Source organism: Ochlerotatus camptorhynchus, unplaced genomic scaffold (genome assembly GCF_037179485.1).
Source record: "Ochlerotatus camptorhynchus isolate MF236.1 unplaced genomic scaffold, CSIRO-AGI_Acam_v1.1 ptg000078l, whole genome shotgun sequence".
Classification (NCBI taxonomy): Eukaryota; Metazoa; Arthropoda; class Insecta; order Diptera; family Culicidae; genus Ochlerotatus; species Ochlerotatus camptorhynchus.
In genome coordinates, this window is record NW_027040568.1 from 5,625,102 (window position 1) to 5,645,968 (window position 20,867).

General features: G+C 40.4%; 1 protein-coding gene across 4 annotated transcripts in view; it reads right to left on the bottom strand.

The window, feature by feature from the left end:
- tefu (Serine/threonine-protein kinase tefu) overlaps nucleotides 1-20,867 on the bottom strand; it is a 41,507-nt gene that overhangs the window by 3,720 nt on the left and 16,920 nt on the right. For 3 of the 4 annotated variants that reach the window (XM_065217665.1, XM_065217663.1, XM_065217664.1), the window contains 12 exons: nucleotides 16,003-16,723; nucleotides 15,592-15,945; nucleotides 15,306-15,536; nucleotides 15,094-15,248; nucleotides 9,568-11,191; nucleotides 9,360-9,504; nucleotides 9,178-9,301; nucleotides 8,962-9,112; nucleotides 3,783-5,324; nucleotides 3,630-3,719; nucleotides 3,447-3,568; nucleotides 2,057-3,383 (listed from right to left, as the gene is read on the bottom strand). In XM_065217665.1, coding sequence (XP_065073737.1) covers nucleotides 2,057-3,383; nucleotides 3,447-3,568; nucleotides 3,630-3,719; nucleotides 3,783-5,324; nucleotides 8,962-9,112; nucleotides 9,178-9,301; nucleotides 9,360-9,504; nucleotides 9,568-11,191; nucleotides 15,094-15,248; nucleotides 15,306-15,536; nucleotides 15,592-15,945; nucleotides 16,003-16,710 — 6,573 coding nt within the window. In that variant the 5' untranslated portion in view covers nucleotides 16,711-16,723. Of the gene's footprint in view, nucleotides 1-2,056; nucleotides 3,384-3,446; nucleotides 3,569-3,629; nucleotides 3,720-3,782; nucleotides 5,325-8,961; nucleotides 9,113-9,177; nucleotides 9,302-9,359; nucleotides 9,505-9,567; nucleotides 11,192-15,093; nucleotides 15,249-15,305; nucleotides 15,537-15,591; nucleotides 15,946-16,002; nucleotides 16,724-16,927; nucleotides 16,999-20,867 lie in introns of those variants that run through there. The other variant, XM_065217666.1, reaches the window with a different exon arrangement.

Here is a 20,867-nt window from a genome sequence, read left to right on the forward strand (position 1 = left end):
ATCAGAAGCCGATAGCAACAGAAACGAAGTCTGCAGGCAAGCGTTTGATTATGAATTAAATCCGCCCAGAACATCGCAGCAAAGGCCCTTAGTAGGCGGAGCGTCAATAAAGAAATTAAGCAAGCCGTTAGGAATTTGATCTAGGTCCAGGTCAAGCAGCTGCCCAGAATGGAAGTCTTTCACGTTGGCCCTGTGCACCTCTGGAGGTTCCCAGGTATTTGAGTACGACGACGATGGACGTTGCCCCTTGGAACGGAATGAAAGCGAACAAACCTAATGTTGCTCTATCTCTCTTCTTTATTCTTTTATTCTCTTACTATCCCCTAATCGGACGCTAGTTGGACCAAAAAGCCTGCTAGTGAAAGGAAAGTCGTTATGCTATACGGTCTAGCATAGGCCACGACTAAATTTCCGTAGGTTCATGCTTGGCTTAAGTGCAGATCGATAGGCAGCAGCCTGCCAGGGTGTGAACTGAGCAATAACAACAATAACAATAACAAAAAAAGACCTTGAAATTACAACAACGGGCATTAAAACATCAAAAATAACCAATTAATCACAAAACTGGCATTGTAAATCCTAACTGATTTTGAAACGGGAAGATTTTGTCAAGACTTGATAAGTTTAAATCAAGGTTGCAAATACTCATTTCAGCTAAAATAATGTTTTTCGGAATAATAAAACCAAAAGATGGTATGATGACATGTTTTACTTGCAACTTACAAGAAGAGGTTACAATGTATGTGTTTGAAACATAAAATCTGTATATTTTGCTTTCTATGAGTCACAATCAGCGATTTGCTGATCGCTGAGTGAGTGAGTGAGTGAGTATGTGAAAAATCGCTGTTTTAGCTGAAATGAGTATTTGCAACTTTGGTTTAAATTAGTATAAAAGGTTTTTAGGGCTTAGATCTAATTTTGGACCTACTAAGCAACATCCGTGCTTTGCCTCTATTTTCGAGTGGATTTTTTTTTTCACGAAATGGAATGTTTTCACTGCAGATGACTTCTAAATTTATTTACTTTTCCGTACGTTCCGTAAGATTTGCTGGTTGGAGACGAACCTGCACAGGGCTTAAATCTCCTTAATAAATATATAGAGTTAACTTTCCAATTTCCGGCCTATTAAGCACAACCCGCACTTAGTCTTTCTTAATCTAGCGCAGTTTAGCACTAAACGAATGTTATTATTACTGATGGCTTCCAAATTTATTTACCTTTCCGTATGTACCGTAAGATTTGATAAAGAGAAACCAATCGTTGAGATATTGTCAACAGTCTAACACTGCTTCTTGACGCCAAACTCGGCCTACGGATTCTAAACTCGGCAACTCGGATGAAGATAAAAATTGATTTGGTCGGAGCACTTCTTTTGTTGTTGGGAATAATGGGTGCAAACCTTCATATCACGCGCTCTCATTGACTTCGTTCCGTAGCTTATTAACTAAAGCATCGTACCAAACGCATAATTGACTTGTTAACTCTGAAAACATGGATAGGCCCAAAGTGGGCGATTAGGCCGAAGTAGTGCTCTACCCTACTGTAGATCAATTGCAATTATCCCAACATTATTTTAAGTTCAGATATATTTTGCACGAATTGTTTTAGAACATATATCATATTACATTTTGCCACCTGAGGGCATCCCGTCGATTGAGCAACGCTGCCCTAGAGAAACCCCTCAGGGTTCACCAAAAAAATCTAAACTACGTTACTAGGGGAGTCCCCTTCAGGGGCTTTCGGAGATGAACCAGCCTACGGCTGAAAATCTCCTAAATAAAGAAAAAAACGCAGCCCTAGAGAGTAGAGATTCGGCATACCATGCTGGAGGCGACGGGTTTGATCCACGTTCGGTCCTGGAATGTTGCATGATGGAAAATTTGTCAACTTCTCTGAGCATAGTACGTCATTGTAGTTTATGAAACAATATGCGAAAGCAAAAATGGTTCATGATAAAAAGGATGCTGAAGTACTCAAAGAACATTAGGAGGGCAGGTGTAAATTTATAATTGGGACGAACAAAAAAGCGAGAAATAAATAGATCTACATAACTTACCCTGACGAATTCTCGGTCAGCATATTTCGCCACCGTATACAGGATAACGAAATTTCGATCACTATCCAAACACTTGCTTTGATAGTCAATAGCATTGACCTTGTCCTGCTGGCTAGCCTGTTTTAAGCCTTCCTCCACCAGAGTTTGGGAATGTTTGAAAAATTTCTTATACAAATTGTGAACATCTTCAGCGTAAGTTTCCGCCAAAAATGTTCCGTAGATTCGATAAGCCGCAGCATTCACCATCAGATCCTTGCATTTTCCACCGGCCACGATCTCGTTTACCAGCCTCTTCGATAAGAATTTATCGCCGTTAGCCCAATTTAACTGCGCATCTTCCAGCATGACTAGTGCCTTCACATTTTCCGTCAACGTCTGTTGCGACATGGCACATATGTTCGCCGAAGCAACGTCGGAATGGCCACTGATGCGGGCCTCGTGGATCAAGTGGAACAATGCTTGATGGAGCGCATCGGGAACCCATTTTCGCATTGCACGAACCCGTGCCGTTTTGAGAATAGCAACCCTTTGCGATAGAATGGCCTCCATAAATGAAAAATCACTGTACGGTAACCTGTCATGATGGTCCCATTTTTGCAGCAGCTCTGTCTCCCCATCAATGACGCGATAGAATTGAACATTCATAAAATCTTCGATTTGCTGTAGCTGTCGCAACTTGCTCAAGTATGGATAGATGTTCTGCGTTGATTCCATACTAACGACTTTCAGCATTTCCGCTACTGCCTTTCGTGCCTCGAGGACAGCACTATCCGTTGCTGTCTCGTCTTTCAGATCCAAACTTTTGAGAGCTTTGTAGTGCTGTTTGTCAAACACTTGTTCCCAATCCATATTTCGTTTCGATTGATCCATCTGGTCATCTAGTGCCACATTCCAATCCGCCAATCGCCATGCGCACTCAAAGTCTACATTATCTCTGTTTGCAACCATATTTGCCAATCCATAGAAACAAGATGCCTTCAAAGTGCCTACGTATGCCGACCTCTCGAACGGACTCTTGCTAGTGCTGGCCACATCGTAATACAGCAAACTCTGACTGTATTTTCTCTCAAGTTGATAGTACTCGCTTCGGGAAGAAATCGGATCGAGAAATGCTTTCGCTGCATCTTCAATTCCAACAGCCAAATGGGCGGCTTTCATGATGCTCATTAGCTGTGGATCACGTTTGATAACGTCATTATCAACGCCTTCATCTCGCTGACCTGTACACCAGAGCTCACCGTACATGATTGCTTTGAAATATGCTTGACAGAAGAGACTGGCCGATGCAATCTTCAACCAATTGAGGTTGATTTTGTGCTTGGGATGACTGAAATTCAAGAAATTGTGATCAGGTAGATTCGTAACAAAAAAAAAATCTAAGCATAATTACTGTTGATTGTTCATCCGAACGCACTCAACGATTGCTAGCATCAGATGTATGGCCTCCCGGTTTTTAGTTATGCAATTAACTGGTGTCAAACTGTCAGTGAATTTCACGAAGAAATGGTTTACCTAAAAAGATATTAGCTATTTGCTGATTGAAATTATGATTTCAAAGGCCACAAGATCTTACAAAACTTTCAATATTTGTATTAAGATTTCCATCCTTTAGACACAATACTATTTGGACCAGCATAGGGACCAGCTTTGCTGCAAAATTGGTCTGAAAAATATAATTCATAACAACTGTGGTTATGCACATCATTTTATTGCATTTTTCATTTACCTCAATATCCGTAAGAGCCTTAATCACAGTGTCCTGGAGCAATAGTAACAGTGCAGATGATAACGCAAGCACAAATGAGGCATAGCTAGGCCCAGTATTGATGGTTTCCAGCAATGAGCTTAAGTTCGTGTTGTCCGATGATCGTATGAAAATTGGACGATCATTCTCGGCGAGTGTCATATATGGATACAAGGCTCTCAGATTGACTGCAAGCTTTCGGTAGTGACTGTTCTTCAAAACATGATAGCACACGGTCGCTGCTTTCTGAACGATATTTAAGTCCTTACTCACTACTAATTCGTTAAGCTGCACAAGCATCACCCGCACAACCTGTTCAACTGCGGAGTCTGTATCCTTGAGGTTCTTATAAATTTCTGTTTCAATGTCCGATTTTAGCAACATTGTCGATAAATCAACCGGTCCTATTTCACCAAGACATCGCAAGGCCTCGATCATCTGTTTTTCATTGCCACTATTCTGAATTTCTTTCAAAAGTGTGTTGATCAAGCACAGTACAGCATTACTTCCACAACTCTCCGAAAATCCATCCGATGATCCCAGTTCATTACATATATCATGCAACTCAGCCTTCTTGGTAGCCAATAAACTGTACAAGGTGGTCAATTCGCCGTACTTAAGTTGCGGAAGCTGAATAATGCGAAAGATATCCTCAGCTAGGGTTAACTGGAATTGTGATTCCTTCAATTTTTCTAGTGCTTCGCGAAGATGCTTGAAGTCACCGTGATCCGGGAAATAATTCAACTTTTTTATACCGTCTCCGAACAGGGATTGGTGTTCCAATACAATCAGCTCCAGTATGTTAACAACCTTGCCAGCGACTTTAAATGATGAACTTTGATCGTGTACCGACATCAGCGAAGACGTTAGAAAGTTCAGATGTGGTCTCACATACTCGGCACATGTCGGAATAATCTTGGACAGAAACTTCATCAAACAATTCAATACGGGTAACTGCAATGACCGCGAAGAGACCATCGTATTGCTCAGGAAGTAGCAAATATCTCGGGTTAAGTATTCTTTCAAATCTGCCGAACGGTGTTGACAGAAGTAGTCTACTAAATGGTCGATCAACATGGAATACTGGAAGAGCAAGATCATCTTCTGTTCGGTAACGTCCGATTGGTAGATCTTCAGCTTGAAATGCAGCAGAAGCTGCTCGACAACGGTAGGATATTTGCTACAAATATGCGTGAAAAGTGGTTGCCTCGAGGTAGTACAAAGCAGGGTTTTGAAGTGTTCTAGGCATTTTGTAAAGTTTCCAGCGTTTAGAACACACTTGTTCTCTACTACAAGGATCTCACGGCCAAAAAGTTCCCCCATTAAAGCTTCATCTTGTAGATATTCGACAATCCGTGGCATAAGCAGCTGATTTGATGGATCCTTAAGGTTAAGGTGCTTTATATCCACGTGGTTCATGATGATCGTTTGTATTCTATCTGCTATGTGGATGTAATTTTCTGGCATATTGTCACAGTTGGCCCATTTTGGAATGAGAAAAGCAATGCATCGAGAAGAGATCACCTGCAACGAAAAGATTAATCATGTAAAAGATTAAACATGAGCTTCAAATTAGTTTGATTCAATTGATTTTGTTAAGTACTAAGCCATTTCCCGCCCAGAAGTTTATTCATCGTTAAGATAAAAAATTGCTTTAAAACAAAACCTGTTCTATTCAGCCATTCGTATATATCCTAACGTGAAATCGGAATCAATCGAGAATCGGGTCAAAGGTTGTGTACAGTGCGATAATCCTATTAAGGTTGTACAGCTACTCAAAAAAGGATCTGACATCAGCCGTATGAGCTTCATCACGTGCAAAGTCGGATTGCCTCCCAAACTGCGCGAAGTTGCTCTAATATCGGATACATGGCCGAAAGGAATTTTGTTCCGTGAATTTTAAGGCGGTTCAAAAAACATGTGGATGCTTCGTTTGAACACGCCTACCATAACGATCTTTCCTGTTCCGGGACCTTCCGAGTTCTCAACTCCAATCTCTGGAATAGACCCAGTATGCTGATTCAGAACTAGATTCCGCGTTGTGAATTGGAACGCTGTAAACCAGAAAGCACTACCTGTCGCTTTATGGGAGACCTCGAGCCACTCGATCCAGTCGCGCTTGCTGTTTCCCGCCATTAAAGTCGTTCTATTCCCTGCCATCAGCGTCGTTCTGGACCTACGGTCGAGTTCGGTGGTGGGTTCTCCCAACCATCCTCTTAAGGCAAATATGCATACCTACATTAGTTAACGAAATTGGCCTGATCAACTTCCGTGTTCCAGTGCAACGCCTCAAGCATCTGCCGGTTGTTTCCAGTTGAGAACCACTTCTGATACTGCTCATTTACAACATCCGCTTTACTGTTCGAACAATCCTAATTCATCTCCACTCTTTGGAAGCGCCTGGTTCCACCAGCCAAGTCGTGCCAATTCTTGCTAGCACTCAGCATAGTCTTCCTGGACCTGCGGCTGGATATGGATCAGGAGTCTTGCAGCTTGCCTCATTGTGTCATTGTGATTATGTCTCTATAACTCCCAATCCTGGGAACCCGAAATGCACCGTAGAAAGCCCTATGGAAGCCCCCAATCCCGGGTACACGACGTTAGGCATACGGACATTAGGCATAATGGATGTAAGGCATAATCTACCCGATGAATTCCAGAACGATGATAATGGGGACCGTCTATTGATTGTTGACATCGGTGACAATAATGAAAGAGGCTTAATTTTTGGGAAAACTTGCGACGTCTTGGACAGGCAAAGTATTGGGTTGCAGATGGTACGTTTGCCACAGTTCCTTGTTTGGCAACTCGTCACTGTTCATGGAAGTATCGCTCCCTCACATCAGCAGACGGTTCCGCTAGTTTTCATTCTGATGACAACAAAAACAAATTCGTTGTATCGAAAAGTATGGGAGGAAATCCTGGAAGCAGTAGGTATGCTTTTTGTTATTGAATGAAAAACCACAGAATTCACCATTCTTCATTTTATTAGTTGTTCTTTGGCATCGTCTTTTATTCAACCATAGTTGTTGTTTTTTGATTGAATGAAAAATCACAGAATTCACCATTCTTTATTTCATGAACTGTTCTTTGAAAAATACCTTTTCTTCTTTGACAATTGCAATATGTGTGTAAGAATATATTACAACAAATGTGTGATTTTTTTTATTTATATAGTTCAAAACTATGCAGAGTTTTCATTGCCAGATTTCTTAACCGCTATCGCTGCTAATATTGGACCTAAGCAAATATGTAGCTAAGTAACTTATGATATGATAAATAATGGATTCCAAACTGTGCTTATTAAATAAACTCATGGTCAGTTATTGCCTGATGTATCTGTGATTTCCAGGGAGAACAGTCGTTTGATTCCTTGCCGCAAGCAGGACGTCGTGATCTTCTACCGAAACGCCAGTGAAATGAGCTCTGATGTTGAAGAGTACCGCCGAGCTGTATCGGATCGTTGATACGATGTAATAGTCCTGTGCGAAACGTGGCTCGATTCTCGAACACTTTCCAGTCAAGTCTTCGGTCCTGGTTACGGTCTTTCGTTGCAATCGGAATCCTAACAACAGCGTTAAGGCAAAGACAACAAATCAAGAAGACTGGCAACTCTTCCATTTTCTCATATGAACGCTATGCGACAGGTACTAAAATCGCGTCATCTGCCGCTCAAAGGTAAATGCTTTGAACGAATTAGGTAGCAAAGATTACATCCTCAGAAGAAGGGTTTGTGTATTTGCTCATTTTTCTATGCGTTGTTTCCACCTTCACTTAAGCGCAGCGCTATTGTAAGGGGAAGTTTAACGCTCCGAAAAATATAATTACGTTTCGATTTTTCTAAAAATATTGGAAAAAGATATCAGAAATCTAAAAAAAATCACATTTTTCTAATTTTCTAAAGGAAATTCACGTGCAAAAAATGTTTTTTTAAAACATCATGGCATAAACATCGACTTTTCGGTTTTACTGAGAGTCCATTTTCGTGACGAGATAGAAAAAATATGTTTATATGTAATTTTTGTCAAGAATCTTAGGAACTCATTTTCTTGGATTTTTGATAATTTTTCCTAATATTTTTAGAAAAATAAAAACGTGCTAAAGCAAAAAAAATCCCCTTCCTCTTCCCCTTAAGTATACTGGTGGAGGTGTCCTTAGCTATCGGTGGCGGGTTGGATGCAAAGGCTATCGAGAACGATTCATAGAACAATGTGGAGCAGGTTTGGACAGCCATTAATCTGGGTGATCGCACACTATTTCGATGTGCTCTGAAATATTATAAAAACTGCTTATTCAAAAAATATACATCGGGGACCGTGTACAGCAAGCAACACCACTCTACTACTTCTCTCTTAGATGACCACGTTGGTCATGACGAGAGAAGCAAACCAATAGTTAGAAGAGTTGTATTATAACACACCATTGCCTGGAAATACTTTCGGCAACGTGGGAGGTTAGGTAATGATAAATGCCGCTTGAACTATTCCACAGTCGCAGACAGTATATGAGCAAGTCAAACGCACACTTTTTTGCCTGTGGATTTGAGGACACCCTCAAATACCCTCATCGATTAAAGTATGAGTTAAGTAAATAAGTGCGCATTTGATTAGTATTGTCGCATTAATGACCCTTCGCTCAATTTCAACTTCTGTTAAATTTTCACACTGCCGTACTCTAGCGGAACTATCAATCTATCCTCTTCAGAACTTTTTTTTCAATTGAATTCAACTGAGTTGAGCATTTGACTTGCCTAGTCTAAACCCAGCTTTACACTCGCTGCTGATGATGAAAAGCACAACGAAAACTGTGAAGACTTCTGCAGTACGATCATGAGGAAAAGCGAAACGACAGAAGAAAATGAATACAATGCCTACGCATTCCAAGTTCGTCTCGACAGGCGCAACTGTGTGAGTTACAAACCAAGCAGGCAACATTAAACGGAAGCAGTTTATGAACAGGCCCTTACTCGACTAGCCTGCATTTGTATTCTTTCAAATTCTGTTTCCATTCCCCCTTTTTTTTTGACGAATGTTGATGAACTACAATACCAAAGATGATGACTGCACCCGGAAGTTGAATTAATCTAGTGGATTCTATAAGAACCCACTGAACCAAACACCACCAATTTGAACAATTGATAATAAATCAGAATTTTACTCACCTTGATCACGTCCGCTTGACTCCGTTTGATGTTATCGCAAAACTGTTGCAAATCCGCTGGCCTATTCGATAGTATGGCGAAAGCAATATCGTACTGATATTTCTTGATGAACTCAGCCAATGATCCACATTGAGTAAAGTACCAAGGGAAACTGTAGACGAAAAATCGTATTATTAGAACTACAGAAATCCTTGCCAAATAGGTACATTAACTTACGATATAAGTTTGTAACCCTTAGAGATCCACATGTCAAGAATTTCTTCCATATGTTCCTGAATCAAGCACGCAGAATCGATGTTTGTTGCTGTTCTGAGCAACTTTGTGATTGTGTGGATGGTGTCTAAAAATGGACAAATCGCTTAAAATTTTAAAAATTGACAACCTCCATTCATACTCACGTTGCGGTAAATTATTCACACATGCCTGTTCTACAAGATTAAGTGTGGCACGCTTCCTGAGAGAGTAGCTTTTGCAAACCGTTCCACATATCAGTTGAAGAAACGCTGATAGTAAGCTTTCTTTCTCGTCCTTACGCAACAAATCCTGAAAACAACAAATATATGTTATGAATCTACTTAGAATTGGAAACGTACCAAAAGTACTAACATCCATTTCAAACGGAACCGAGTTGTAGAGCTTCAACTGGAATCGGTAAAAATCAGCAGTTACTGCGTCTGCCGAGTAAGCCCACGAGTCATCGAACAAGTAGAGCAAATTTTCCACAGCACTAGCTTTGATAGCGAAATGTGAAGCTCCAATCAAACTAATCATTCTCATGTAATACTGCTCGTGAGATTCATAATAATCTGGATAGGCCTTAAGCAGATACTTCACCTGATCATAGATTTTACGCTGCAAGCCAACGGAATAGCTTCTCTTGTTGGCCTTGCGAATGAACGACAGCAGAACCATATTGATATCGTTGTAAAGTGAATCATGTGGGCTGACGAAGACAACCAGTTCTGAGTAGAGGTCTACAATCGCTTCGGTCATGGCGTTGTTAGTATGATGGTTTATGCATATTTCTTTGATGTACGACAAAATCCATTCTGCACAGAAGAAGGTTGATCGTTGCTTCAGTAGTACTTTGCACAATCCAAATATGTGGAACAAATCTAAACTGCTATTGACATTGAATTGGATCTGGTCCAGAGAAGTCTTCACTTCGTTGGTGTTCACACCGTCGTACTGCATATAATGTACCATGATCAAAAGAAGATTGTGCAGATTAGATTGTTCTCTGGTCAGTGCTTCGTACTTCAAAGCTTCAACCGTCGTGGAATCTTTGTCCGGAACATTTCGAACGTTCTTAAAAATCCAGTTGAACAAGCTTGTGAAGTTACTCACTTTAAGCAGCTCGTTTATACGTTCGTCATACGGACCACCAAAGATTCTCAGCAGCCTGGAAGCCATCCCGTTCAATTCTACCGCCGTCAATGTTCTCAGACGCTCGAAACCGAGTTCCATTTCCTGTACTTTGAAAGCTATTTTCTTCGTGATCAGGCACTTTTCAAACGAATCCTTGCCAAGGGCGCGATGTGACAGGAGCTCGTTCAAAATTTCCATATATAACTCAACATCACCGATAATTTGGTTCAATCCTTTACCCAGAGCGTCATTATCAGCAGGAAGTGTGTGCTTTTCAAAGTTAAGTGATGTGCAAAGAATCTCGAAGTTTTTCTCGTGAATATTGTACATTATTTTAGTAGGTGTTGCATCCACATGTTGCTTGTTAGGCGTCCTGATAGCCAGTATTTTTTCAACGCTTTTCAGCAAAATATATTCTTCGACCTCGTGGATGATCCTATCCGTCTCGATGTATTTTCTTTCTAATTCGATGTGTGCTTCTGCACTGTTATTCACATTTTTGTCGTCATTCGAATGATGCTTGGTTACACAGCAATGAACGGAAATATTCGCCAACAGCTTCATGTCCAACATTTCCTTATTGTGAAGGATTCCCTTAGCCAGAGACTCACGCGATTTTGGAAAGAGATAGTTCAGTAGCTTCTCAACGACCTCTTGGACATTGCCAATGGCTTCCAACGGAACAATCTCCAGAATTGTCTTTATCGTACCGACATTAGTGTTCGTGCGTTCGATCGAGTACGTGTAGAAGGCTTGCAGAATTCCGTTTAGAAACGTAATGGATGGATACTTCCGGTTGGAAATCAATAGTTGCAAGATCAAATGATTATCGGCAGCTGATTTGTTGTTGGATGTGCAACATCTAGAAGAGAGAAGTAATATTACATTACAACAAATGCATCCCATGCTGATGGGAAAAGGTTTGCAAATTCTTCGGTAAATTTAGTCACATTCTATTCCAAAAACCAGTGGCGTCCCGTAACCTCACTTTTTACTTGGGCACCAACTTTTAAACTCAGATTTAATGCCATATTCATACTCGAATCGGTTAAAAATACACTTAATGTTCTAGTATCTATCTCGATATCTATCGATTGCAAGCAATATTTTGATATTTTTTTATGTTTTGAGAGTTGGTGCACATGTAAATTGAGGTTAAAGAAACGCCACTGCCAAAAACGAATTAAAAAACTAACAGAAAAGAATTACTACAGAGCCTTAGAATCAAAAGTAGTGCAACCGAAGTAGTAGTTCACTCGAAAAAAAAAAGTTCAATAACCTGTAACTTTTCAGGATGTGCATCAACATTTCTGAAATCTCGGCTGAAATCAGCTTCGATGGATAAAAGTAGCTTTCTTCGTCGTGAACGGATTTAGTACACTTTAGTTTAAATGATTCATGCTTTGACTACAAATGAGAAAAATTTCGACTAATTTGGATCATTCGACAGTGAGCATGCATACGGGCCTAACTAAGGAAACCTCACAAATCCCGAAACCCGCACACAAAAAAAACCCACAAGAACAGAATCCAAATACAATAGAGAAAAAAAAAGATAAGTGATAATTTGAAGTAACTAATAACTCTATACTATAATAACAAAAAGAAAAATAATAATGAACTAGGTACCAACGTAAATTTAAAAAAAGATCTGATAAGAAAAAATTAAAAATAGGTACACTGAACCAATAAGGAACGTAAATTTCACCTGAAAATTCAGGTAACTTCTCAAAAATAGCAATCCAATAAGAATCACCTAATGCATATGAAATTCAATGACATGGTAATAAATTCCATTAGATTGACTGGTCGAAGTCAAGTGTCATACTGGTGAATGTTATGTGAAATTCACGTAAATTGTACGTGATCTCTTGGTGTGAAAATTATCGTTGCATATTTGTAAGTTCAAAATGACGACAGAAAAAAGTGTGAGTTCGTTGTTGTTGTTAGGTGATTTAGGATTCCCAGACGGTCTTTTTGAAGTTTTTGAGCGTAAGTGTAATTAATTTATAATTGAATATTCTGTAATTCATTGTACTATGAATTGTAGAGTGTGGAATCGGATTATTTGAGCTCCTCACAAGCTCATACAAAGACCTACAGGAATGCTTACAACAAGCGGACGTAAATTGGAATTATGATGTCCTCTTCGAGCTTATCGTTTCCTGGAGAAACAGAAATGTAAGTGTCTAAATTTTATGATTTTACAATAAACCAATAAATAACCCATTGCAAATTCCCGTTTTTTATACAGAAAGCAGCGCCAAGCCAAGCCTTGAGAGTATTCCCGGAAGTGAATATCTTTGTGACACCCTAGAAGTCGTTCCAGGAGTTGAACATCGTACACCATATTAACGGTCTTTATATGTATAGAATTAAGAATAGGTTTGATACAGATTGTAGTAATTAAGAAATAAACTAAGCTTAATACGCTAATTAAATGTAGCAAAAATCCAACTAATGAAGTTAACTTTTATTCAAATCTACGTGAATTGTTCTTTTATGGCTTGCTTTTGGTCAAAAAGAACATTTTACTAGAATGCATTGAGGCCTATTCTGTGCCGCGAGTGAGGTGAGGTAACAATAGTCACCTCATGTGAGGTGGCTCTCCGAGTACATCAACTAAAGAATGACCTCACATAAACTGACTTCACTAGTGACAGCGAGTCACCTCACCTCACTCGCGGCGCAGAATAGGCCTGATTATTATTTAAGATAACCAAAGAAATCTACCATAAATTCACATTCACATTACTGCAAAATCCAGTGAAATGTACTAGAAAATCACGTAACTTTTAAGTGAAGCCAATTTGACGTCCATCGGTACGTCCGATAAAATTTACGTGAAAATCACTTGATTTTCATATGACACATTTGAAAAAAAAAATATATTCCAAAACACGTAATATTCACCTGAAAAGTTCGATGGAAAATATCTACGTGCCTTTTCAGGTGAATATTACGTGAATTTTATTTGCAGTGTACACCATAAATTTCAAACACCACGTCAAAATCAATCCTCAAAAAATAATTTGCAAATGAACAAAAAATGCCCACGAAGACTTGTAAATGCTTCACAATAAAATAAGGGTACCTATGTACTTATTTTGGAGGCAAAATATTAAAGGATATTTTATTAATTTGCATAACCTCGAAAATAAAATGTTATAGTATGAAATTTACACATTTTGGACCCTTTCACTTCATTTGGGACATACTGAATGTGAACGAATATATTTTGGACACGCTGAGTTCATTCAACTAAAACGAGCTACTACATCGTTTTTCGAGTAATTTAAAAGTAAAAAGTTATTATGCGCCTAAAATTGATTAGGACAGACCATTTTTCCTATCTCGCATTTGATATGTTTGTTCAGGATATACAATTTTCAAAGAAAGAGGCGCGAGGCTTTGTCCCACCCACGATTTCAAAGAGAACATAGTTAAAACCTGAATTAATCTTCCAATGATAAAGTCTTACCCTTCTTACTAATAGAAATTCCGACTAAAGGGCTCATACGATGAATTTTCATGTGATTTAAGGTAACGCATGGTCGGATGTAGCCAGTTGGTGTGCTCTGATTATTACTACCCTTGAAGTGGTTTTCGAATTCTCATGTCATTTCTTGGCACTCTTGTCCCACAGTAGTTTAAAAAAATATTTGAGATGACATTTTGAAGAAAAAAAAACCGTAAGCATCTTTTGACGAGATTTAATTTGAATTACATTGCTGATTTATGGAGGCCCTTTTTTACCTTTTCGTGGTTCGTTACTGGCATTAAGATCTACCACCGAAGCCTAGCCCGAACTACTTCAAACTAGGGAACAGAATTGTTTTGTAATCAAAGGAACACATCTTAGTCCTTTTTACTTTGTATGCCTTGTTGATAGTAAAAATACTCGGCTTTGTCCTTGAAACAAGGAAAAAATGAGTTAGGTAGCTATTTTTCATCTACGTGATTCCTAATCTTTTATTCGGTTTTCTCTAGTTTGAAGTGGTTAATACTAGGATGCTGATGCATGTATTTTTATCTTTATCTTTCATTATTAAAGAGACTTTCAGCCGTCGGTTGGTTCACTGATGCATGGTCATTATCGGTGTTATTGCTTGATTTTGTTACTAAGAAATCCGTTTTGACTGCAAAAGGGGCGCGCCTTTGGAGAGTGTTCCAACACTCCAAAGGGTATTAAGAGCGGGACCTTACAATTAATAAAGTAGGATCCTTGCGATAAAGGCAAGAACGACAACTTGAACTGAAGACGGTGTACTAACTCCTATAAATATCTACTATTTGGCATATATAGAACAAATAGAACATACAATTGTTAAGATGGCACTCTTGCCCCACCAGACCCTAATTAATACTCTTAATTCTGGAAGATCGATTTTTTTAGATCCCCGACATGCTAAACCGGCATACTATGGTTTGAACTCATTTTCAGATGCCATATTATTTGAAATCATTTCATTGAAGCAGACCCTCAACTATGTAGATTAATTTCAATTAGCGACGTCCATCAATCTACCTGTGCACCAACTCTCAAAACGTAAACAATTATCAAAATATTGCTTGCAATGGGTAGATATCGAGTAAATTAGAAGATTAAGCGTATTTTTCAACCGATTCGAGTAAGAATACGGCATTAAATCTGATTTTGAAAGTTGGTGCACAGGTAAAACGTTAGGTTACGGGACGCCACTGTGTTGAAAATAACAAATTCATCAAATTCATTCATCCGTAAACTAAGCAAGTTGATATTACCTGAACGATCCTTCTATGATTTTGTGCCACAACTCTGTACAGAATTCTGTGGTGATAATAGTCGAATTCCTGAAGCGGTCTTCCTGCTCGAAGCATAGTAATGCACAACAACAGGAACGGAATGCTTCTAATTGAGAAGGCAGACTTAGCTTCGGCTGAAACAATAAATAATGAGTTAGATAAAGCAAACAGTTTAATGCTTGGGGCATTACCTGAATGCTACTGAGCAAATTTAACATCGGCTGATAGTCATCTTCGCATAGGACAGCTGGACATCGCTTGATTATTTCTGCCAATATGATCAGCCACCGCCAGTTCAGTTGGGCAGAGTTCTCTTCGATCAAATCCATCAAACCTTGTAATCTATTCGCTCGCTTAACTCGTTTCACGCTGATTTCATTGTCCGTACCAGTTTGACTCCAAACATCGTCATTCCAAAACATCTACAATATAAGCATATTGTCTAGAACTACTTAATCAAGTACCTCACCAACATACCACATAGCACAACCTAGCAGCTAAGTCTATGAATCCTTCAACAAATGCCACTTCGCGTCCACCAACGGCGCTGTAGGTTGCAGAAGCATGAGCCTTAAGCTCACTTCCAATAACAAAGTAGAAATTACGCAGGCACTTGTAATACTCAGATTTATCCGCTGCGTGGAATAGATTCTGGTTGGATCTCCATTCCGTGAAACTTTTCTCCGGGTTGTGCACTAACACTGTTAGGTGCATCAACTTGAAGAGGACAGATTTCATCTCCTCATCCATTCTTGTTTCATACGCTTTGACCACCCGCTGCGATATCCGCTCGGTGAAACCACAGATCTCATATCGGTAGTCTACTGCCAACTGAAATATTTACAATCAACTTTATATCTGCACGTGTATGGAATGGATTTAACTTACACTTGATACGTATACGTAACCGATCCTTATCAAGTCGTTCTGCATTTTTCCTCGCTCGGATTCGTTTATCATCTTTGCCAGTCGACCGAGAAACTTTACGAAGTGACTCTGGACCGAACAATTTTCCAAGCTTTTTCGTATTGCCAACGAAAGACAACCAACAACGTTCTGCTTCGCAACTCTTCCATCGTCATAAAGCTCAAAACAGCGGTCTAAAATACTTATCCACTCGTCATAGGTTATCACAGTCAGATCCCACTTGGAGTTCAATACGTGCTTCTGTAAGACTTGTAGGTGGCAAACGCCAAAATACTGCAACATTGTTTGATCCCCCAGGACGTCCATCAAACGTTTGATTAGCTCGGAGAACTTAATCTGTGGCTGACTACGATTCATTGCAAAATCCACAACCTTTTGTATCACCTTGATGTAGATGTAACTCTTGCTTTCAGCTGAAGCTCCAGCCGTTGCGTTTGGCTCAATCATCTTGCGATTCTGCTTCTGCGTTCCATGGTGAGCAGCCTCCAACAGATCATGCCAGTTGGTGTCAAATTTTTCCTCCGCCATGTAACGGAGGATGTCCTCTTCACGATTCACCAGTATCAGTTCCAGCTTCTCGAACGCCTTCTGCCTTTGAGTGATTTTATCGGAACGCATCTCGGCCAAGATGCCGCAGAGATCGCGATCCAACGTGGACAGAGACGACATGGCTGTGGTGCAGCTAGGGGAAAAGGAAAAATTAGAATCGAACGAAAGGTCTGTTCTCGTACTTGCTTTTTTGTTTTTGTTGTAAGTTGCTGCAACATTCTGAAGGTTGCTGTAAGAAAATAATATGGTGCAGAAAGTACGGGTTTTGGATTGTCCTGTACATAATCTTACAGAAAAGCAAGTACGGGAACAGATCTACACGGAACGGAAAAGGTACCTAATATTGAGGTCAATTCACCCAGGTCGAAGGTTGCGTGCGGGAAGTTGATATTCAAGTAAAACTAAAAGGCTGGAAGTAGTTGTCATTCGCGCATATGTAAACAAACTACTTACTACTAACTTGTTTTCACCCAACGTCAACTTCAAGCTACCCATTAATAAGTTTCTGTTTTGCAATTATTTGACAACCGTTAGAACATGTTGGCACTATGTAGTAGTCTGAATGTACTATTATAGTACGTTCAAACGCTGTTCAGACTGAGCAGTTATAACATGTTATAACGGTTGTCAAATAATTGTAACACAGAAACCACCATCAAGATAGTGCTATAATATGTTATAACTCTGTAGTCTGAACGTACTATTATCGTTGTTTAACTTCTCACACCTAATAGGGGTCAGGTGGTATTGCTCTGCCTTTTTGACAACAAACGTAAGAGCGAATGAAAGGAACAACTCAAGAGTATGTTTAAAGAACTTAACCGTTGGGTAGTATTGTTTTTCCGTTTATAAGATACACACGGGGGGCTTCCTTAGGCCAGTCAGTTAAGGCGCAGCTATAAAGCGAGACCATGCTGGAGGTGTCTGGGTTTCGATTCCCGGTCCGGTCTAGGAATTTTCCGGGTTGAAAAAATTCTCGACTTCCTTGGGCAAAATATGATTGTAGGGGAATTGGGTGTAATACGCACCTGCGGATGTCATAGTATTATAGTCTACAGTTGAATCGAATATTCATATTGACACCTAAGCATTTACAGTGCAAGCGGTTGAACCAAAGCAATGCATCGCGGGGCGATCTGCAAAATCTCCAATATTATGGAAAAACGTTCTTATTGAAGTTTTCTCTTTCTAACCATAGTAAAGAAGCGATATGCTATCGTTTTGTAGCAAACTGTAGAGTTCAACTTTGTGTAGATTTTAGGCTATAAAAACCCACTGCAATTTCGAAATAAACCAGTTGTGTTGTGTAGTCTATTCAGGACAAGTACTTATACTCTCTACGCTCTTATTGGGGATTCTCCTGGGTAGTCCCCATTCGATACCTATCTAGCTGCTCATTTGGTGGACAGTCTCTCTCTCTCTCTCTGGAGACCGTTTAGAAATGGCACTCTAGTCAGTCCACCGCCGTCGAATCCGATCATCGTAAATTCGACAGTATTCCGTGCCTACGACGTGGCCCTACAATTCGAATCCAGCATGTTCGGGCCATCTCCAAGAACAAACAAGTGAGTGCTAGACTTTTTACGACACGGGGTAATATGAACATAGTCCTTTTTCATGTACCTTTAAAGCAGCAATTTATATAAAAAATTTCAATAAATGATAGATCAGCAGCCCATCTAGAAATCCTGGATGAAAAAGAAATATGTTTGAAAAACCATGAAAAAAGCTGTTGGTCATATTACAACACTTGGTGACTTCAATCTGCCAGGCGTTTCGTGGAGTCCATCTCATAGCGGATTCCTGTATCCAGATCCTGATAGCTCTACATTTCACGCAGAAGCTATTAGCCTTCTCGACAACTACAGCGCAGCGACGCTTTCTCAAATTAACCATGTAGTTAACGAAAATGATCGTAGTTTGGACCTCTGCTTCGTGAGCACACAGGACAGGGCTCCATTAATTTCCTCGGCTCCTTGTGCACTAACTAAGCTAGTTCCACATCACCCTCCTTTAATTGTCACTGTTGAGGACAAACTCGTGCGTGATTTCGACGATTATCCTGCTACGGTTTCTTATCAATGAGCTGGATTACCTTTGTACCTCATTGGTTTCTTATGACTTCCGTAAAGCTGACCACCGTTGCATCATAGATGTATTGTCTAGCATGGCATGGGAGAACATCCTTTGTCCAGATGACGTTGAGGCTGCAGCGCAAACCTTTTCACATGTCTTGGCATATGTCATTGACAGACACGTCCCGAAAAGAACTCACCACAAAGTGTCTCACCCTCCCTGGCAGGCGAGAGAGCTACGTAGGTTGAAGTCAATCAAGAGAGCAATATTGAGAAGTTTTACGAAGCACCGCACGCTTCTTCTGAAACTACATTATGTGAGGCTGAATCACATGTACCAGTGAGTCAGTCGTGAATGCTTTTCAAGTTTCCAACGAGGCATCCAGCGCAAACTTAAGGTACACCCGAAATCCTTTTGGAACTACGTGAACGAGTTACGCAGGGAATCCGGCCTCCCATCGTATATGGAATTCAATGGTGAAGTTGCTGCCACCGTTCAGGATATATGCCGCCTTTTCCGACAAGTTAGCCAGTGTATTCACTTATGAGATACTAACTGACGACCATATTAACCTGGCTGCCAGGAACGTTCCAGAAAATGCTCAAACGCTGGGTGCAATTGATGTTAATGCTGAGATGATTTCTAAGGCCGCGACTCTGCTCAAGTCATCCTTGAATCCTGGACCTGATGGAGTTCCATCCGTATTTTTGAAGAGACATATTGCGAGCTTGTTAATTCCGCTTCTTTGCCTGTTTCGAATGTCTCTCTCCAGTGGCATATTTCCATCTTGCTGGAAATTTGCGCACATGTTTCCCGTCCACAAAAAAGGAAGGAAACGAGCTGTGGATAACTATCGAGGAATTACATCGTTAAGTGCCGTTTCGAAGCTATTCGAGCTAGTGATTATGGAACCGTTGCTGCCCCATTGCAAGCAGTATTTGAGTGCTGATCAACATGGGTTTACTGTTGGCCGCTCTGCCAATCTAACCAATCGGCTGTGTCTCACATCGTATATAACCGAAAGCATGTCGGATCGGGTTCAAACGGACGTTATTTATTCAGACCTATCCGCAGCATTCGACATGTTGAACCATGCTATTACGATTGCTAAACTCGGCAGGCTCGGTGTATGTGGTAATGCTCTGAGTTGGTTTCGATCATATCTTACCGGTCGGCAACTAAAGGTTGCCATAGGAGATTGCAGATCTGCTAGCTTCTTCGCCACATCAGGGATACCTCAGGGAAGCCACATGGGACCGTTGATTTTTATACTGTACTTCAACGACGTGCATCTGGTCATCGAAGCTCCTCGGTTATCATATGCATATGACCTCAAAATTTTCCTACGAATCTGCTCCATTGCTGACTGTCACTTGCTTCAACGTCAGCTTGAATGTATTCGCTAGTTGGTGCAGTTTAAACAGAATGGTAGTGAACCCAGCCAAATGTTCCGCTATTACATTCTCACGAAAACAACAACCGATATTATTTAGCTATGACCTGCTAAATCAAGCGAAAGACTTGGGTGTGATCGTGGATTCGCAGCTTTCATCCATGCAACACATTGCATATGTTGTCGATAAGGCATCAAGAACATTAGGGTTCATTTTTAGGATAGCTAAAAACTTTACTGATATCTAATGTCTATGTTCTCTCTTTTGTTCGCTTGTTCGATCGACGCTTGCTTGAGTATTGTTCAGCGGTTTGGAACCCAAACTACAACAACGGTGCCGCGAGAATTGAATCTGTTCAACGTCGCTTTTTTCGTTTTGCGTTGCGTAGATTGCTTTGGAATGACCCGTTTCGATTATTTTTTTTTTTTCCTTTGGTTTGTTTTTTCCGTCGATCTTGTTTTCCGTGCTGAGCACCAATGCTACCGACGTGCCAGGAAGGCAGCTCCCACACCTGGACCCTACCTATCGACCCATCAACTCATAAACCGGAGACCAACGGCTTTACTTCCCATCCGAAGGAAGGCGTGATCAGAGATGTTATGCCTCAGAACATCCCGGCGGCGCCGACTGGGATTGAACCCAGGCCTGCTGGGGTGAGAGGTAATCACGCTTACCACTACACCACCAGCGCCGTTAACCCGTTTCGATTACCCAGTTATGAAAGCCGTTGTCAACTTATCGACCTAGAACTTCTCCGGACTAAAGGGTGATACGGTCAAAATTTGGTCAAGGGAAAACGCGTGTAAA